This window comes from Enhydra lutris, unplaced genomic scaffold (assembly GCF_002288905.1).
Source record: "Enhydra lutris kenyoni isolate GAN:26980312 unplaced genomic scaffold, ASM228890v2 scaffoldscaffold111, whole genome shotgun sequence".
Classification (NCBI taxonomy): Eukaryota; Metazoa; Chordata; class Mammalia; order Carnivora; family Mustelidae; genus Enhydra; species Enhydra lutris.
Window position 1 is genome coordinate 764126 of NW_019154195.1, and position 19664 is coordinate 783789.

General features: G+C 55.8%; 3 protein-coding genes across 5 annotated transcripts in view; 1 reads left to right on the forward strand and 2 right to left on the reverse strand.

Annotated features, from left to right (window-relative positions):
• LOC111139577 (HSPA (Hsp70) binding protein 1) overlaps positions 1-7489 on the reverse strand; it is a 27321-nt gene extending 19832 nt beyond the window's left edge. The window contains exon 1 of the mRNA XM_022491903.1: positions 7396-7489. The gene's annotated coding sequence lies outside the window, so the exon portion shown is untranslated. The remainder of the gene's footprint in view (positions 1-7395) is intronic.
• Positions 1-13998, forward strand: part of LOC111139572 (BR serine/threonine kinase 1) — a 17819-nt gene extending 3821 nt beyond the window's left edge. For both annotated transcript variants that reach the window (XM_022491891.1, XM_022491892.1), the window contains 16 exons: positions 9-149; positions 3242-3358; positions 3438-3471; positions 3555-3623; positions 6506-6652; positions 7052-7083; positions 7368-7538; positions 8054-8151; positions 8589-8748; positions 8968-9028; positions 9442-9811; positions 10225-10273; positions 10370-10493; positions 11136-11334; positions 12790-12879; positions 13647-13998. In XM_022491891.1, the coding sequence (XP_022347599.1) occupies positions 9-149; positions 3242-3358; positions 3438-3471; positions 3555-3623; positions 6506-6652; positions 7052-7083; positions 7368-7538; positions 8054-8151; positions 8589-8748; positions 8968-9028; positions 9442-9811; positions 10225-10273; positions 10370-10493; positions 11136-11334; positions 12790-12879; positions 13647-13804 (2020 nt within the window). In that variant the 3' untranslated portion in view covers positions 13805-13998. The remainder of the gene's footprint in view (positions 1-8; positions 150-3241; positions 3359-3437; positions 3472-3554; positions 3624-6505; positions 6653-7051; positions 7084-7367; positions 7539-8053; positions 8152-8588; positions 8749-8967; positions 9029-9441; positions 9812-10224; positions 10274-10369; positions 10494-11135; positions 11335-12789; positions 12880-13646) is intronic.
• Positions 13999-14412: 414 nt separating this feature from the next.
• On the reverse strand, positions 14413-19664 carry LOC111139580 (transmembrane protein 150B). Of its 2 annotated transcripts, none has more exons than XM_022491908.1 (8): positions 19647-19664; positions 19214-19256; positions 18820-18895; positions 18489-18524; positions 18331-18398; positions 17925-18052; positions 16121-16304; positions 14413-14626 (listed from the first exon to the last, which is right to left on the reverse strand). In XM_022491908.1, exons 3-8 carry the CDS (start codon positions 18885-18887, stop codon positions 14433-14435), a joined length of 678 nt encoding a protein of 225 aa, XP_022347616.1. In that variant the 5' UTR covers positions 18888-18895; positions 19214-19256; positions 19647-19664; the 3' UTR covers positions 14413-14432. The 2 variants fall into 2 exon arrangements, with proteins under 2 accessions (XP_022347616.1, XP_022347615.1); XM_022491907.1 differs by having other exon boundaries at positions 18489-18548.

The following is a 19664-nucleotide window of genomic DNA, read 5'->3' on the forward strand; positions in this document are numbered from 1 at the left end:
TCCCCCAGGTACCTGGTTCTGGAGCACGTCTCTGGAGGTGAGCTGTTTGACTACCTGGTAAAGAAGGGGAGACTGACACCCAAGGAGGCCCGGAAGTTCTTCCGCCAGATAGTGTCGGCGCTGGACTTCTGCCACAGCTACTCCATCTGGTGAGGGGGCAGCTTGAGGGGAGGCCGAGATGAGCACTGCCCACAAGGCTGACTGGAAGCCAGTGTGGTGCAGCCCCAAAATAAATCTTTATCCCTTTTTTAAAATCGAGATAAAACTCACATATCATAAAATTCACCCTTTTAAAGTATACAGTTCAGGAGATTTTAGTATAACCAGTGTTGCGCATCGCTGCTATGTAATTTTAGAACATTCTCCTCACCCCCAAAATCATCACCTTGTACACGAAGCAGTCACCCCTCCAGCCTCTGACCACCTCCATCTCCATGGGCTTGCCTATCCTGGACTTCTCATGTAAACGGAATCATACTGTATGTGGCTGCCTGTGTCTGGCTTCTTTCACTCAGGAAAACGTTTTCAGGGTTCCTCCTTGTCGTAATGTGTATCAGTACTTCCTTTCTGTGGCTGAATAGTACTCCATCGTGTGGCTGTGCCATACCTCCTTTATCCGTTCCCCAGTGGATGGACACTTTATTGTTTCTCTTTTTTGGTTCTTGTAAACAATACAGACCTGGGAACAATCAAGTACAAGTTTTGATGTGTACCTCTGTTTTCAATTCTCGGGCGCATCCCTGGGGCTGGAATTGTCAGGTCATATGGGGACTCTGCTTAGCCTTTTGAGGAAGTGGCAGACCGTTTTCCAAAGTGGCGGTACCCTTCACCATCCCTGCCAGCAGTCCACGAGGGTTCCAATCTCTATATGTCCTTGCCAACACTTGTTATCATTTGACTTTTTTGATTATAGCCGTCCTAGTAGGTATGAAGTGGTATCTCGTTGTGGCTTTGATTTGCATCTCTCTGATGACTAATGTTGTAGAACATCTTTTCATGTGCTTATTGGCCATTTGTTTTATCTTCCTTGGAAAAATGTCTCTTCAGGTTCTTTGCCCATTTTTTATTGAGTTGTCTTTCTGATATTGAGTTCTAAGAGTTCTTTATTCTAGGAACAAGAGATAGCTCTAGAAATAACTCCTAAGAGTTCTTTTTTTTTTTTTTTCCCAAGACTTTATTTATTTGTCAGAGAGAGAGTATAAGCATGGGGAGCAGCAGGCAGGGGGAGAAGCAGGCTCCCTGCTGAGCAATGCAAGACTCCATCCCTGGACCCCAGGATCATGACCTGAGCTGAAGGTAGATGCTTAACCAGCTGAGCCACTCAGGCATCCCTCCTCAGAATTCTTTATTCTAAGAACAAATCTTTTTTTTAAATTATTGCTTGGGGGTTTTTTTGCTTTTTTTTTGTTTTGTTTTTAAGATTTTATTTATTTATTTGACGGAGAGAGAGAGATCACAAGTAGGCAGAGAGGCAGGCAGAGAGAGAAGAGGAAGCAGGCTCCCCGCTGAGCAGAGAGCCAGATACGGGGCTCGATCCCAGGATCATGACCTGAGCCAAAGGCAGAGGCTTAACCCACTGAGCCACCCAGGTGCCCCTAAGAGCAAATCTTTTATTAACTGTATATTTTTCAAGTATTTTCTTCCAGTTTGTGACATACTTCTGAGTTTTAATTTTTTTAATTCTTTTTTTTTTTAAGATTTTATTTTTTTCTTTGAGGAAGAGAGAGCATGAGAGGAGAGAGGTCAGCGGGAGAAGCAGACTCCCTGGCAAGCAGAGAGACCAATATGGGACTCTATCTGGGACTCCAGGATCATGACCTGAGCCGAAGGCAGTCGCCCAACTTACTGAGCCCCCAGGCACCCCCTTTTATTTTTTAATTTTTTCAAAGTTTTTTATTTAGTTAAGTGATCTCTACGCCCAACATGGGGCTTGAACTTATGACCCTGAGATCAAGAGTCACTGATTCGGGGTACCTGGGTGGATCAGTTGGTTAAGTGTCTGACTTTGGCTCAGGTCATGAAATTGGGGTGCTGGAATTGAGCCCCACATGGAGCTTGCACCCAGCAGGACATCTACTTTTCCCTCCACTCCCCCAACTTGTGCTCCCTCTCTCTGCCTTCTCTCTCAAATAAATAAAATCTCTCTAAAAAAAAAAAAAAAAAAAGAGTCGTATGCTCTCCCAATTGAGCCAGCCAGGCTCTCCACTTTTGTTTTTATAGCAATGTTTGGTGAAAAGCAAGTTTTACATTCCGATAAATTCAAGTTTGTCATTTTTTTTTCTTACTGTTTGTCTTCTCTGCTCTATCTATATAAATCTTTGTCCCTAAGGCTTCCTCCTCCATTTTCTTCTGAAAGTTATATAGTTTTAGCTCTTGTATTCTGGCCTGGGATACATTTCAAATTAATTTTTGTCTGTGATGTGAGTCAAGGGTTGAGGTTCGGTTTTTTGGCATCTGACTGTCCATACGGAAAGATCGTCCTTTCCTCACGGAATGGCCTTCAGCTCATCTTTCACCCGCATTTGTTTGCGCTCCTTCCCTCCCTGGGGTGGGGACTGGAGCTGGGGTAGGTGTCAGGGTGGAGGGGCTCAGAGGTGGGGATAAAGCTTGGTCCTGGGAAGGCTGCCCATTTCAACTGTCCACACAGTCCTATTGGCAAGACCCAGTCAAAGCCCTGACGTTACAAGCGCTGACCTCTAGGGGGCAATAGTCAACATATTTAACAAGTATGACCCAGTTACTGACCATGTCCGACAGAAGCTGGAATCCTCAGGCCCCACCGCACCCCCAAACATCAACCCTTAAAACTTGAGGGGTTTCCCTCCAGGGACCAGTGACTGGCTTGGGGTGACCATATTCTTTTTATTATTCAGTATGGAAGTATTTTCAATATTTCAATACTGAATAGCTCAACATTAGCCCTCTTTGCCCAGAATATCTCACATGGTAGATATTCAAGTATTTGTGGATAAAATGATACACGGTCCGGGGTCCCCTACAAAATAATCCAGTGGAGGAAGGAGAGCGTGTGTCTAGGTAGAGAAGAGAGATTTGCCCAGAGTCGAAACAGGTGGGGCTGGGGGATGGGTACATGGGGCTTTCTCAGGTTCTTCTCACCGCTTGGAGCACGTTGGGAGTTGCCCATAATGGTTTCCAGAAGTGCCCGCCTCTGAGAGATAGCAAATGGGGCCTCGGCCTCCAGGAGGAGGGCAGAGGCTTGAGCCCCACCTGCCTGTCTCAGCCACAGAGACCTGAAGCCCGAGAACCTGCTTTTGGATGAGAAGAACAACATCCGCATCGCAGACTTTGGCATGGCGTCCCTGCAGGTGGGGGACAGCCTCCTGGAGACCAGCTGTGGGTGAGTGGGGGCCTGGCCTGCGTCGTCCCAGGGAGGGGGCGAGAAGCCGGCCAGAGGCTCACACCGCCTCTCTCCGCAGGTCTCCCCACTATGCGTGTCCGGAGGTGATTAAGGTGAGTGAGCGGGTGGAGAGGAGGGAGGCGTGGGGAGAGTATGGTGGAGAGACCCTGTCATGGCCGGGCTTGCTCCTTTCCAGGGGGAGAAGTATGACGGCCGTCGGGCGGACATGTGGAGCTGTGGAGTCATCCTCTTTGCCTTGCTTGTGGTAAGGTGCCCCTCTCCTCTCCTGCCCCACTTTCTAGAACAGCCCTGCCTGGTGGGAGCACAAAACATTAAGTAAGTTCCGTCTTTCCCCTCAGGCATTGTCTTCCAAATATTTAACTGGTATCAGGAAGGTGGGAGGCAGGAACCAGCATACCAAGACCCTAGAGTACCCTTGCCCCACCCTTGCTGTGTGCCCAGAGCTAACCATTGAGTCACAGCACTATGAGCTAGTCCAGGGTGTCCCTGAAAGGGACGGGGCAGCTAGGAGCCCTTGGACGGCTTGGGACAGTGGCTGTTCTAGGGAGTTTGTTGCAATATGGTAATAACTAATATAATCAGAGCAGGCCTGTGAGCCTGGCTCTGCCCCAGGGCCTTCGCATCTGCTCTTCTCTGCCTAGAACACTCTTCCGTCCCGACCTGTCCCGTTGCTCATCCACTTCACAACTAGACTTCTCTTCGCTCCCATTCTCCCTGCCCCCACCATGAGGTCAGACCCTCTAGGGGAGGTTCTGTCCTTCCTGGCGACCCTCAGAGTTGCCATCATGTGCTGAGTTGTGAGCTCCTTGTGTGGTGTCCCCTTCTACACCATCAGCTCCCAGAAGTCAGGGCTTTTGTCTCTGTGGGTTTTATTCTGTCGGCTCGCCGTGACCCGAGCTGGCACGTAGTCGGCCCCGTTAACACGCGTGGCACGAGTAAATGGAAGGTTTACTCTGGGCCAGGCACTGTTCCAAGCACATCACCTCGCACACTTCTCTCGAAAACCCCAGAGACGAGAAGTGACTGGCTCGCAGGCACACTGCTGCACGGCGGCAGGGCTGGGATCCGTGTGTGGTCTCTCATCCAGGAGCCTGGATGACACTGAGGGGACGGAGGCTCAACAGGCGCCCCCGGGGCTCACAGCTCCCCCAGAGAAGATGGGGGGCGCCCGAGAGGCAGGCTCAAACAGTGCAGGCCTCTGCCCTTCTGCAGCTGGTGATTCTGGAGCCCGTCTAGCTGAGTTCAAACCCCGGCTCCACCACCGTGAGCAAGCTGGTCGCTCTCCCTCTCCAGGCCCATTTCCTCGCCTGCCCAGGGCCAGTAGTTAGGGTACCAGGAGTTGCAAGCGTTTCCCTAGAATGTCCCCCATCAACCTTTTGAGCGGCGCCCCGTTACTAGTAGTTACTGTTATTATTACGGCTGCCCCTCATAATCGATGCATTCCGTATTTGAGAAGCTGCACACTCCCTGGGGTTCACCTACAGCCTACCACTCTTGGTGTTTCCGAGGTCGTTCCCAGATGTGCGCAGAGCACAGAAAAAGCTGAGTCCCCATCACACGTGTCCCAGCTGAAGTGGCACAAGGCGACCCTCTGCTTCCCTGCCCCACGCCCAGTTTCAGTCCATCTTGTAAACAAGTGTGTTTTCTGCAGTCCATGGAGTGCCACAGTTTTTGCTTTTTTGTGCTGTTTGTTGGTGATTTTATTTATTTATTTATTTTTAAAGATTTTATTTATTTGACAGACAGAGATCACAAGTAGGCAGAGAGGCAGGCAGAGAGAGAGAGAGGAGGAAGCAGGCTCCCCGCGGAGCAGAGAGCCCGATGTGGGGCTCGATCCCAGGACCCTGGGACCACGACCTGAGCCGAAGGCAGAGGCTTTAACCCACTGAGCCACCCAGGCGCCCCTGTTGGTGATTTTAAATGCTCGTGCCCAGAGTACCGCCGTGTGTTCCCGAGGGCAGGCAGGGTGTTTGGTGTTGCCAAGAAAATACCTGTGCTCGTTGAGCTTCTCTCCGGCGTGAGTTAGAACGCTGTTGGCCACGCGTGCCATGGGAATGGATCAACTGCTCATGAGAGGGCGTCTGCCTTAGCTTGGGCTCCTATAAGAGACACACCAGGCGGCGTGAACAACACACTTCTCACTGTTCTGGGGGCTGGGAAGTGAAGGTTCAGGGGCAAGGCCAACAACAAACACATGACCACACTGAATGAGACAGACAAGCAGAGTCTCATCCAGGCTTCCGGGCCCCAGCCCAGCATTGTGGGGTGCCCCTCCCCCTGCCCCCCCACGCCCGGCCTCCTCGGTCCAGAGGCCTCTGACACCAGGGGCAACACCTGGAAAAGCCCTCAGAGTCATGCTGTCACCCCTGCAAGTTTTTGCCCAGCATCATCTCCTCCGAGGCCTCTTCCCCCGGACTCCCCTGCCCCACTCCTGCTACCTGCTCACTCCACTCGTCTCATCTCCTGGACTCCCACCTGTCTCATCCTATGTGTCCCTTTATTGTTTGCCCTCCCCAGTACTCATTCATCAACCGCTGTTTGTTAATCCGTGTGTGCCGGGCACCGCTGGAGACAAAGCTCCATGGGGCCAGGGACCTGGTGTTGTCCCCTGCTCCATCCCTTGTGGCCAGATCAGAACCTGGGGGACAGCAGGGGTGCCTGCTTCATGACGAGGCTGCTGAAGTTCCTTCAGTCACTGGGGTCTCGCAGTCTGGGGCATGAGCTGTAGGAGGGCGAGGGCTGGTGTTGTCCAGTACGAGATCCCTGACCCAAAGTGGACGCTCCCCTTTGGTTGGACCAGTGCGTGAGGATCACCCCTCCTGAAACCGGTCTGGGGAGAAACCTGTTTCTCGGATACACCCTCCAAGCTGCAACCGCAGCCTCTTAAGGCCTGGGGCCTGACTTGTCTGTTGCCAAACCCCTGCTCGCCACTTACCAGCTCAGAGGCTGTGGGCCAGTTGCTGGACCACTCCATGCCTCAGTTTCCCCATCTGTAAAGTGGGATGGTCCTAGTCCCCCGTCTGCCAGTGCTTGTGGTAAGGACCACAACGCGCCAATGTGTCAAGCGCTTAGGCTCTCGCTGAGACACCCTAAGCTCTGTGTGAGGGTCCTGTTATTTCTCTGCAGGGGGCTCTGCCCTTTGATGATGACAATCTCCGCCAGCTGCTGGAGAAGGTGAAACGGGGCGTCTTCCACATGCCCCACTTCATCCCTCCAGACTGCCAGAGCCTCTTGAGAGGGATGATCGAAGTGGAGCCTGAGAAAAGGCTCAGTGTGAGTTGGGGGGAGCCGTGGGTCATGAGGACAGAACCCCTAGAGGGACCATGAGAATGGACTTCCAGGAATTTCCTGTCAGTCCTGGGGGTGATGGCTGGGGGTGGGGGAGGGGGAGGTCACTGGATGAGCAGCAGCCCAGGGTCTGCAAAACGCACCCTCCAAGCTGGGCAGGTCCCCCACAGGGGAAGGGGTGCCACTGTGCACACAGGCAATGTCCCAGGCCTGTGGTCACGGATCGTGGTGCCCATTCGCCCCTAAGGGAAGACCTAAGCTGTCATCCTGCCCCTGGTGGAGAGGAGGGGGCACTGTTACGGACCCCCAGAGCCACCCCATCAACTTTCCTTGCGGCCCACTGTGTTCACACGACCTCATTTCTGCCTCTCTCCCTCCGCACAGCTGGAGCAAATTCAGAAACACCCCTGGTACCTGTGAGTATGGGACAACTGAGCACCTGGCTCCCTGGGGCAGAAAGGGAGGGGGCCCAAATATCAAGGGTCCCCAGCAGGAGAAGCATCTGGAGGGTGGGATACCAAGGTTGCTCAATGAGGAGGAGCTAGGGACTCAGATTTCTGGGTCCCAGGGGAGGAGGACACAGGCGCAGCAGGGGCTGGGAGCCGGCAGAGCAGGTTGGGGCCCGGACACCCGTGCCTCGGGTAGAGAGGGCTCGAATTCCGGACGCCCGGTACCCTGTAACGTTTCTCCCCCTCCCCAGGGGCGGGAAACACGAGCCAGACCCTTGCCTGGAGCCAGCCCCAGGCCGCCGGGTGGCCATGCGGAGCCTGCCATCGAACGGAGAGCTGGACCCCGACGTCCTGGAGAGCATGGCTTCGCTGGGCTGCTTCAGGGATCGGGAGCGGCTGCACCGCGAGCTGCGCAGCGAGGAGTAAGGCCCCCTGTTCCAGGGACGCACACCAGCTGGCTGACATCCGGCCAGCCGGCCGCAGCGCCCCAACCAGCCAGCGGGGGGCGCGCCCGCGCCTCGCGCACGTGCAGACTCCGTGGGGCGTGGCGCCCGGCCGCTAGAGGGGGCGTGGCTTAGAGTTCCCACGTGGAGCTGTTCCCAGAGCAACCAGGAGGGGGCGGTAGGACGCGGGGCGGCGTGGGGAGGCAAGATGCTGCAAAGTATCGGTAGGTGGTGAGACCCACGTGGTGCCCCACCGAGTGCTTGCAAATAGCAAGTGCTCAGTTATTCGGAACTGTCACGGCTGAGTCAAGTAAGGGTCCGGTGTGCACCGACAAAAAGTCTCACCGTGTCCATGCCGAGGAAGAGGGAAGCATGGGCACAGATACCGGCGTACCAGGCCCCTGAGAGCCACAGCTACAGGGAGGGGTTGAGACCTCTGGAGCCCGACTCCTGACCCCAGGCCTCTCCCACCCCCTCCCTCCCTTCCCCATCAGGGAGAACCAAGAAAAGATGATATATTATCTGCTTCTGGATCGGAAGGAGCGGTATCCCAGCTGTGAGGATCAGGACCTGCCTCCCCGGAATGATGTCGGTGAGAAGGCAGGGCTGGGGGTCCAGACCCCAGACTCTGGAGCGGGGGAAGGGGCTGCAGGCCTTAGTGTCTGGGTTTTTGCTTTTGTTTTGTTCAAGATTTTATTTGAGAGAGAGATATTATTATTATTTATTTGAGAGAGAGAGAGATTGAGCACCAGCAGAGTGAGGGGCAGAGGGAGAAGCAGGCTCCCCGCTGAGCAGGGAGCCCAATGCGGGACTCCATCCCAGAACCCTGAGATCATGACCTGAGCCGAAGGCAGACCCTCAACCGACTGAGCCCCCCAGGCCCCCCTAGCTTCCGGGTTTAGGCTCCCTGACCCGCTTTTTGACCTTGTCAAAAGTCTCCGCTCTGGACCTCCGTTTCTCACCTGTGCGAGTGCCATGTACAGCTGGGTGAAGATGGCTTCTGACTGGCTTGAAACTCTCCGCCCTCAGACCCCCCTCGGAAACGTGTGGATTCCCCCATGCTGAGCCGACACGGGAAGCGGCGGCCAGAGCGGAAGTCCATGGAAGTTCTGAGCATCACGGATGCTGGGGGCGGTGGCTCCCCAGTGCCCACCCGCCGGGCTCTGGAGATGGCCCAGCACAGTCAGAGGTGAGAGCCCCTGGCCCTCCCGCGGGTCCACAGCTCTGGGTGGGTGGGGAAGGGGTTCAGGGTTCTAGCCCCAGCTCCACCTCAGGGGCCCCTCTCTGGGCCTCAAGTCCTCATCGCAAAGGTGTGTGGAAGGAAAAGGACATCTGAGCCTTGAGAAACCCACACACCTGATCTAAATACAAAACAAAACAAAACAAAACAAATCTCTCCTGGAAACAGATCCCGTAGTGTCAGTGGAGCCTCCACCGGTCTGTCCTCCAGCCCTCTCAGCAGCCCACGGGTAAGCCCCGATTCATTAAGAAGGGGTAAAGGGGTGAACACTGGACCGGAAACTACAATTCCCAAGAAGTTTTGAGGCATTGCCTCTTTGTCCCTGAAGGACCCCCAATCCTGTTTTAGTGCATTGCGCATTTCCACCTCCGATAGGATCGGGTTTTTAGTGTTTCAAGGGTTCCTTTATGCGCTTAACAAAAGCTAATTGAGCGCCTACTGTGTACCAGTCACTGTGCTACAGCAGTGAGCATGGTAGAAAAAGTCCCTGTCCCCTAAAGAGGGTGCGGGGGGGGGGGTAATAATTGGACTACAAGTTCCAGCATGCATCGGGTCCCATCTCTGTGACTATGGGCCTATGGGGTTTCTAAAGACTCCTGGGAGTTGTAGTCCGCCATCTCACCCGGCTCCCCTCTTCCACAGAGTCCTGTCTTTTCCTTCTCACCGGAGCCCGGAGCCGGAGATGAGGCTCGGGGCGGGGGCTCCCCGACTTCCAAAACGCAGACGCTGCCTTCTCGTGGCCCCAGGGGTGGGGGTGCCGGGGAGCAGCCTCCGCCCCCCAGTGCCCGCTCCACACCCCTGCCTGGCCCCCCAGGCTCCCCGCGCTCCTCTGGGGGCACCCCCTTGCATTCACCCCTGCACACGCCCCGGGCCAGCCCCACTGGGACGCCAGGAACAACGCCACCCCCAAGCCCCGGCGGTGGCGTCGGGGGAGCTGCCTGGAGGAGTCGTCTCAACTCCATCCGCAACAGTTTCCTGGGTTCCCCTCGCTTTCACCGGCGCAAGATGCAGGGTACGGGGTCCCCCAAGGTGCAAGGGCTGGGGGCCTAGATTCCCGTGTGGTGTGAGAAGATGGGGCTGGGAGTAGAAATTCAGGTGTTGGGGACAGGGGGTGTGGCTTCCAGCGCTGGAGGAAGGAGGAGCCTCTCTGAAGGACACCTCCATTCAGTGCCTTGGCTCATCTTCCCATTGGCTCGTGGCGAGCAAGTTCCGCCCTCGGAGGGCGTGGTCTACCTGGGGTGGGCCGGCATCCCCGGCAGGACCACCAGGTAGCATGCCATGTGGGCTTTAGCTACTGGGAGGTGAATGGGCACTGGGATCTGGCACCTCTAGTTGGAGGGGACTCCTGGCCCGCGTGCTGGACCCAGGGTGATGGGCAAGTGTTAACCATACTCTCCCCTCTCTCCCTCTCTCACCGCACGCCAGTCCCCACTGCCGAGGAGATGTCCAGCTTGACACCAGAGTCCTCTCCAGAGTGAGTCTGACAGGGAAGGGAAGCCAGAGGTTGGAGGGAGGGATTTATTCCTTGAGCCCCCTCCTGACCCACCTCCAACCCTCCCCTTTCACTCAGGTTGGCAAAACGCTCCTGGTTTGGGAACTTCATCTCCTTGGACAAAGAAGAACAAATATTCCTTGTGCTGAAGGACAAACCTCTCAGCAGCATCAAAGCGGACATCGTCCATGCCTTCCTGTCGGTGAGGGGCCTGGGTCTCCCTGTGTCCTGGCCAGCACAGGACTACAAATCCCAGCATCCCCTGGAGTCTGCCTCTGCTCCGGCCTGACTTCCTCCTGAGGCTCATGGGATCTGTAGTTTTCCGTTCAGAGTTGGGTTGGGTCACTGTAGGGGCAGGAAGGTGGAGAGGTTTACTGGACCCTGGGGCCTGGAGATGGTGCAAAGGACACCTCCCTAGCGTATTAGTGAGTTGCCATTCCCTGACCACCAGGTCTGAGATTAGCAGACAGAATCGCTTTTTCCCCCGAGGACCTCTGGGTTTTTGCTCTAGGAGCTAACGGGACTTACAGGTTCTTACACATATGTGGCAATGCTCACGGAGGCAGAGAAGTTTGTGTCATGTAATTCTGGAGCCGGAGGCTGACCCCTAGATGTGACAGGTCCTGTTACCAGCCATTCCTCTGATGCCGTTTATAGTGGGACAAGAAAACTACAAGTCCCAGCAGGCAATGGGGGCTCCCAATGGCTTTCCTGTTATTCTTTCCCCCTAGTGGCTGATGGAACTTGTAGTTCCTTGGTCAGAGGTCTTTGTGGGGTTGGCTATCCAGTCCCTGGAATCAGGTCACTGGAATCACCCCCTCCTTTTGTCCCCTGCCTGTCTCAGATCCCCAGCCTGAGTCATAGTGTGCTGTCACAGACCAGCTTCAGGGCCGAGTACAAGGCCAGTGGTGGCCCATCCGTCTTCCAGAAGCCCGTCCGATTCCAGGTGGACATCAGCTCCTCAGAGGGCCCAGAGCCTTCCCCACGACGGGATGGCAGTGGCGGTGGTGGCATCTACTCGGTCACCTTTACGCTCATCTCCGGTAAGCTTCCCTCGGCGAGAGACTGCCTCCACCCTGGTGTGTGGAATGCTCAAGACCGCTGAGCTGGGAGAGTGGCCCCAGAGGGCAGCAGGAGGGAGGAGGAGATGGTGCTCAGCTAGCGCTGACCCTATGAGCCCCCTCCTCATTCAGACCCCTGCATTCTGTCCTTCCCCCTTCTCTCATTGACATTTCATGGATTTTTTTTTTTTTTTAAGATTTTATTTATTGGGACGCCTGGGTGGCTCAGTGGGTTAAGCTGCTGGCTTCGGCTCATGTCATGATCCCAGGGTCCTGGGATCGAGTCCCGCATCGGGCTCCTTGCTCAGCAGGGAGCCTGCCTCTCTCTCCGCCTCTGCCTGCCTCTCTGCCTGCTTGTGTGCTTTCTCTCTCTCTCTTTCTGACAAATAAATAAATAAAATCTTAAAAAAAAAAAAGATTTTATTTATTTATTTGGAAGAAAAACAGGTCACAAGTCAGGGAGAGGAGCAAAGGGAGAAGCAGACTCCCCACTGAGCAAAAGCCCAATGCGGGGCTTGATCTCAGGACCCTGGGATCATGACCTGAGCCAAAGGCAGACACTTAGTGGACTGAGCCACCCAGGTGCCCCTTCATGGACATTTATGATGTTTCACGTGCTTTACGTGCATTGTTACATTGACGCTTCCCAGAGGCCTTTGAGGTATTAGTGCTCACCCACTTTACAGAAGAGAAAACAGAGTCCTATTGAGGCAAATTGACTTGACACAGTCCCACTGCAAACTGACGAAGCTGGGCTCAACCTAGCCCTGCTGACCTTGAAGTGCAGAGCTGACTGTACAGCCGAAGGGCAGACGGGGCTCTCTGCCATCGCGTGTCATTCCCGCACCCAGAGCAGACAGCACCGGGTGATCATGGCACTTCTTCCTGCTGGGCTCAGCGGCAGCCTCAGAAATTACAGGCAGCCATGGCCAATCAGGAGTCGGCACCGGAGACCGGAGCCACAGAAATGTCTTGCTGCCAGTCCAGCTTGGTTCCTGAGCCATGATAGCGAGTCCGAATAACAAGAGACACTTCTGTCTGCTACCCTTGTTAGCAGTCTTAAATGTCACAGTGACCAGCCTGCCACAATGTTACCCCTAAGATAAAATAAGTTGCATTTTTCCCCCTTTCCTTTAAAGGCTAATAGGCAGGACTTCCTCAATTTTAAGATTTCTTTTAACTTCCTGTTTATTTTTCTTATATTTCTGGCTCTTCGTGGCCTCAGCTAGAAACTAACACGATAAATAGAAAGGCACACCCATCATTATTTTAACTCCAATCTTTCTCATCCCATTTGCAAATCGCAGGTCTATGCCTAGTCCCAACACAGGGCCGGAAATTGAGCCCAAGAGGAAGCGAGTCCTTTGCTGGTTTCCACGGGGTGGGAGGGCCTTTTCTGTCTCTGTCCCCAAGTCAGCCCATCTCCTTCCCCTCCAGGTCCCAGCCGTCGGTTCAAGCGAGTGGTGGAGACCATCCAGGCGCAGCTGCTGAGCACTCACGACCAGCCCTCCGTGCAGGCCCTGGCAGGTGGGCGGCGTCCGAAGCCGTGGGGCCCTCCTTTATCCTGTGGGCCGGAGGGGCGACCTGCTGAGCAAGGGCCCCAAGGCTTTGGTCCATGGCGAGGATCACAGATTCTCAGAGAGGCTGGGGCCTGAGCTCCGTCCAGGGCATGGGCTATCCCGACCTGAGAAGCCCTTGTGGCCAGGGAGGGCACCTCCAGGGACCCCCAGAGGATGCCAAGTCTCTGTGTGGGGTTGTGGAACTTCCTGCTAACGAAGGTTCTGGAACAGTGTTCTAGAGAAGGGCAAGCAGCCCTCCGGGTTTGTTCGGATCCCCCAAACAACCCCCTGTGCCCTTTCGCTAAGGAGCTAAGGGCTCCCCTGTGCCCTTTCGCTAAGGAGCATTCCCCTAACAACCAGGGTAGCAGAAGGAGACCTTTGGCCGTGACCTGGGGACTCAAATGAGATCTGCTGCTGTGACAAGCTGTCCCTTAGCGAATAATGTCATAGCCAGAGTCTGTGACAGTGCCCCTGGAGTCAGGCCTCTGGGTCTCACTGGGACTAACTTGGCCCGGTTTCCAAAGCCAAGAGGGTTGGAGGGGTCCAGGATGTATGACCTGCTGTCCGTGACCTTGCTGGGTCTGGTTGCAAATGGGTGTCCTCCTGGCAGCCGTCCCCCCAGGCTTCCAGCCCCGGGACGGAGGCCCTTGGCCTCACCACGATGTTGCTGGAACATGTTCCTTGGGGTTCAGCAGCCTCGAGGTTCCTGACGCCGCACTGCTTCCTCCTCCACAGATGAGAAGAACGGGGCCCAGACTCGGCCTGCTGGCACCCCACCGAGAAGCCTACAGCCCCAAGCCGGCCGCCCAGACCCAGAGCTGACCAGCTCTCCCCGCCGAGGCCCTGCTAAGGACAAGAAGCTCCTGGCCACCAATGGGACCCCTCTGCCCTGACCCCAGGGGGCCGGGGAAGGAGGGGAGCCCCCTCCACCCCCCTTCCCTGCCCCCCCAACTGTGAATCTGTAAATAGGGCCCATGGAGTATGTAGGGAGGGGAGAGACACAACAAACCCGGCCTTGCCCTGCAGGGATGGGGCTCAGGGGGCCGTGCCCAATGGGGGGTGGTTCTAGGGGGGACTGAGGGCGGGGGAGCTGTTTCTATTTTATTTATTGATTAATTTATTATTTTATTTATTGATCAATCTCTCTGCGGGGTGGGGTGGGGGAGGGACGGGGGCTGGTTGGGGTGGCTTAGCAGATCCGGACAGAGAAGGCCATCTGTCCTTGTGTCCCCAACTCCTCCTTCCCAGGCCCCCCCTTCCCCGGTTCTCCCCCTTCCCTCACAACCTTCTGTACGGATTTGCTCTCCGGAAGGAATTCTGGTTTCGCGTGACCCTGCCTGCGTCCGTGTCTCTGATTCCGCCGGCGGCAAAAAAAAAAAAAAAAGAAAAAAGGAAATTAATAATAATAATAATAAATAGCCTTGAGCAGGGATGGCTGGCTGGCCTTGACCTCTCACTTCCTGGGTGGCCCTGATGGCAGCACGGAGGGAGGGGCCCAGACCTCATCACCCGGCCTGCTGTTCACAGGTGGATCTGCAGGGAGGTGGGGGAGGCCGGCGGGGAGCTGAGGCGGCCCGGCTGGAGGTGCAGGGTGCAGCCGTCCAGGCAGGAAAAGTCCGCCGCAAACAGGCCGAAGAGTGCAAACAGCAGCATGGCGATGGCCCACTCACAGGCGGCGGAGGCCGAGCGCAGCGGCCAGAAGTGGAGGATCATCACTTTACAGCAAGGTCAAGGGCCACACGCAGCAGGAAGGATCCGGGAGCCCAGCCGGATCACCAGGGCCGGGCGCCCTCTCACGACGCAGCTGCCCCGCCCCGGCCGGAGCCCCGCCCTGGCCGGAATGGCGTCTGGCAGGCCACCCACCTCTGCGGCTCCCAGGCGCGGTAGCGCAGATGCCCTCCTCCCAGGCTAAGACTGTTTCCCACACGTTCGTCCTGCTCGGACTCGCCCTCCAGGTGCCCCCTGAAATCCTTTTCACCTGCGAGCCCACACTCACTCCAAGCTCAAACTAGCAGAGAGGCCCTCGGCTTTCTGAGATCCCTCCCGGCAACAGCCTTCCTGCTTCTCAGCCAAGCCAGCGCCCACTCCCTCCTAGATCAGTTCAGACACTATTTCATTCATCCAAGGATTTTTAGGCAGTCCATAAGGTGACATCACCCCTGATCCCATGAATCCTAGAGCAAAGGAGAGGTGAGAGCACCCACACAAGGGGGTTACCCCCAGAATTGGCTTTGGTCCTCCCCCAATCATAAGCTTCCCATGGCTCCCTACTGCCCCCAGGAAGAAACCGGTCTCCCGGTAGGCTCTTCTGAGCACCAGCAGCCTTCTGGCCTCCCCTCTGTTATCCCCAAGGAGGAGATGGGTCCCTAACGCTACGTTTGTAGCCTCTCCTCTCTCAGGGCACTTTGCCAGTAACAACCATTATTAAGATCAAAACAACTCCGTTTGACAGATACGGAAACTGAAGCACAGTGATTTGAGTCACCCAGAGGCATGCTAGGTTGGCAAAGAGCATCTGGGCTCCCGTGACTCAGAACTGGGTTGGGTAGGATCTTCAGCCAGTGCCAGGCATGCTGGTGAATGGTTAACGACCAGCCTTGATTCGCTGCCTTGGCCAGTTTCTGGGCTGTGAACACTCCCACCAAGGCCAGCGGGAGCTGCTAACAGGACAGAACCAAACAAGGAGTGGGGCCTGCGCAAGCTGCCTCCTTCCCATCCACCACCAGCGCCACCACTAGACTCCGCGACACGTCTTGGCCAAGAGACTCCCCCTCTCTGAACCTCAGTTTCCGGTCGTCAACATGATGCCCGCCTGGGGCGGGGCAGGTACCCCGAACAGACTGCCGCCGCTGGCTTGCCGTCCTCCCAGTATTTCTTGGTGGCTCACTGCATTGGTCACCGAGCTAAGTACCTCACGTGCATTACTCCCTTCGTTCCTTCCAGCTCTGGGGGCAGCCTTGTTATCATCCACACTGGAGAGCTGCAGGAGCTGAGACACTGAGTTCAGCCCGTGGAGTCCCTCCCCCACCAACACCCAGCTAGCGTGCAGGGGAGGTGGACTTCAGCCCAGGGTGCCCGTCCCCAAGGCTGACACTTCCCGGGATGCTATCATCCCCAGAAGACTGAGGGCGAGAACAGACTGCACGGAGCCGAACCACCCCAGTGGAGGACCCCCCCCCAACCCCTGCCACCGGCCCCAGGAAGGATACTGGTCACCAAGAGGATGGTGCAGAGGCTGCAGAGGCCCAGACGGAGTGGCCCGACCCAGGGGGCCCCGGGCTGGGGCAGCCTCCGCGTGCACCAGACAAGAATAAGCTGCAGCCAAAAGTAGGAGTTGCCCATGAATAAGGCGAAGAAGGCCCCGACCAGGTGCATGTGCAGCTGGTTCTTTTGCTGGGAAGAAAAGGGACAAGAATTGAAAGGAAGGTAGATACACACAGGTGGGGGGTGAGGGGCAGTGACATGAGGACTGTGATGGGGGGGGTCCTTGACCCACCCAGCAGGTTGGTGCGGCCTCGCTCCAGAATACGGGGCCTGGCACATTGTAGGCGCTCAGTAAATATTAGTGCAATAAAATCTCTCGTTCTCAGCTGGGGTGGTGGAGGGCTGATATTGCCACCCAGGGGCTGAAAAATTGGTTTTGGAAGTTCTTAAAGATTGCAATGGTTTGTGGCTTGCAGATACATAGTGTATGTCATTTAATATTTTCTAAATATTAAAAGTTTAATGAGGGGAAACGATGACCAGTGGGAAATGTCTTTAGAAGGCTCCTTACGGGAGCAATATAATAATTTTAAGAAGAGGGGCGCCTGGGTGACTCAGCCGGTTGGTTGACCGTCTGCCTTCGGCGGAGATCATGGTCTGATCCATGATGAAGGTCCAGGGATGAAGTGCTGCATCAGGCTCCCCGCTCAGCAGGGAGTCTGCTTCTCCTTCTACCCCTCCCCCTTGCCCATGATCTTGCTCTCAAAAAGATAAAAATCTTTAAAAAAATTTTTTTTAAGAAGTTAAAGTTGAGGGACGCCTGGGTGGCTCAGTTGGTTAAGCAGCTGCCTTCGGCTCAGGTCATGATCCCAGCGTCCTGGGATCGAGTCCCACATCGGGCTCCTTGCTCAGCAGGGAGCCTGCTTCTCCCTCTGCCTCTGCCTGCCATTCTGTCTGCCTGTGCTTGCTCTCTCTCCCTCTCTCTCTCTCTGACAAATTAAAAAAAAAAAAAAAAAATTTTAAAAAAAAAAAAAAAAAGAAGTTAAAGTTGAGGAGCCCAGGAATAAACGATAGGTGATGGGGAACGATGGGTGATGGGGAGCGATGAGTTATGGGGAATTTTTCTTAGCAAGCAGAAGGCAGTCTCTTAGCCCGTGGTATTTTCATCAGGAGCAGTTAGGAGTCAGAGGCGCCATGGAAAAATTAAATATCAATATACAATTATCAACAGACTCTCTCCAATCATTGTCCCTTCTTTTGTTCTACAAATATCTACTGAACCTCAAGGTGAACAGTGCAAGTTCTAGAGTCTGAATCTGGGTTCATTTCTGACCACCACGAACCAGCTGGTTAATACAAAAACAAAAACAAAAAATAAAAAAACCCTCTGTCGGATTTGACCGAAAGGGTCTGTCTAGGGCTGTTACGGAGACGTATGAAAACCTACACAGGGTAAAGCCTAGCGCCCCGAGTGAACGCTCCATCTAAGTGGCGAGAACGAGCGGCTCTGAGTAATTTCATTATTAAAAGGGCAAAGGGGTAAGGGACGGCAGTAAATTGCCCCAGTCTTCTGGGGTTCCGTGAATAATTACACCAAGGCCTCCCACGGGGGCCTCGGTCCAGACCGCAGAGGAGCTCACCTCCCTCCCTGGCCCAAGGACCGCAGAGAAATACAAGTCCCAGAAGGCCGTGCGCGGGCGAGCCCCCACAATGAGAAGCCAGCGGCCCCGGGGGCTGCTGGGAGCTGTAGTCCCGGACTCGGGCTCGTCGGCCTGCCTGGCTGCGTCCCACGAACCGATGCCTTCTCACCTGGAAGTTGCCCACCACGGAGGTGCCCAGGGCACACAGGAGCCCCGTCCACAGGATCAGCCGGTTAAACCATTTTCCGACTCCCCAGTCCCGGAGCTGGTGGTAACGGATAATGCAGATCCAGGCGGCTGGGAGGAGAGGGAAGTGGGCGGGTAAGCCGGCCCGGACTCCTGGGGAGGGGGTGCGACTCCTGGGGAGGGGGTGCGGAGAGACTGGGCGTCTAGGGGTGGGGGCCTAACTCCCACATCTGGAGGAGAGGTGGAGGCTTGGATCCCTGGCGCCGGGGCCGGGGCGGGGGCCCCCTTGGCTGGGGTGGGGTGGGAGTAGGGGTGGGGGTAGGGGTGAAGGTAGGGGTGAAGGTGGGGGTGGGGTTCTCCCCAGAACAGGAAGGGCTGAGGATATTTACCCATAGCAGCTCCCATGTTGAGCAGCTGGCTGAAGATGCAGCTCTGAGGGGGGTAAGACCCGCAGAGGCTGGGGGAAAGGAAGGATCGTCCTGTGGCTCCTCGGAGCCAGGCCACCTCTTCTCCCTCGGAACCCCCGCCCCGCCAGCACCATAACTACCTGATATAGGGGAAACCTTCCGTGAGGTTCACAGACCTGTTGGTCACGGCAAGGGCAAAACTGAAGTACAGGGAGACACCAAAGTGGTTTTTAACAACAGCTTTTCCTTTTGTTACCCACAGAAACAAGGACTTCTAACTGCCCCCACTTCAGACCCAGAAGTCCAGGCCCCCAGCCCCTCCTCACTCAGACCCAAGATTCCAGGCCCCCAGTCCCTCCTCCCTCAGACCCAGGAGTCCAGACCCCCAGCCCCTCCTCCATCAGACCCAGGAGTCCAGAACCCCAGTCCCTCCTCCCTCAGACCCAGGGTTCTCCTGCTTCTAACACTCACACACTCCAGACTCCAGTGATAGCGGAAAAGGCCAGGAAAGCCGGCAGCACAGACAGGTAACCCCACATGCCGGGCTCTGCAGGGGAAGGAGAGGGACCACAAACCTTTCTCTCTCTCTCTCTCTCAGGTGAGGAATCTGCCCTGTGGGTCCAGGTGCATCTGAAGGTGGCCTCCCAGCTCTGAGCCCCTCCAGCTCTGAGGCCCCCGTTGGCTCCCAGGGCAGAAACAGTGGATGAGGCTCTGGTCTGCTGAGACCAGCTCTCTGCCTGCGGCGCTCTCCATCCTGTAACAGCTGTCTTCCCATCCTGACCTCCCAGTTTTATCAGACTGGCCTCCCTCAACCCAGCTTCAGAGCCTCTCCCAGCCAGCCTCTGGGCTTCCCCAGAATGCTCACCTGTCGGAACTTTCTTCTCGCTCTCCCGGTCCTGGGCCCGGGGCTGTGAGAGAGGTTGGAAAAGGAGAGGGGACGTGGGGTAGGGCTTGGGCGGTGTCGTGGCAGAGCCAAAGTCCAAGCTGCGGAGCAGTCTGACCGCCTGACCGTCCAACCCGCCACTGTGTTCGGGACCTAACCCTGCACCACCACTTCCCCTCTCAGAACCTAGCAGGGAGCACCTTACTTAGCTTCAAGGGGCCCGCAACTTCCTTCCTTCAGCTTTAAAAGTTCAATGTCCAAGTGCCCAGCCCGTGTCCTCCCCAGGACCCAGAATCTGAGCCTCTAGCTCTCTCCACCCTTCCTCCCTTGGGGACCCAGAAGTTCAGGCCCCCAGTCCCTTCTACAATTCCTGCATTTGGTTCTAGCCCCTGGGGTCCAGCCTCCTAGCTCTTACCTTCTCTGGGGCCCCAGA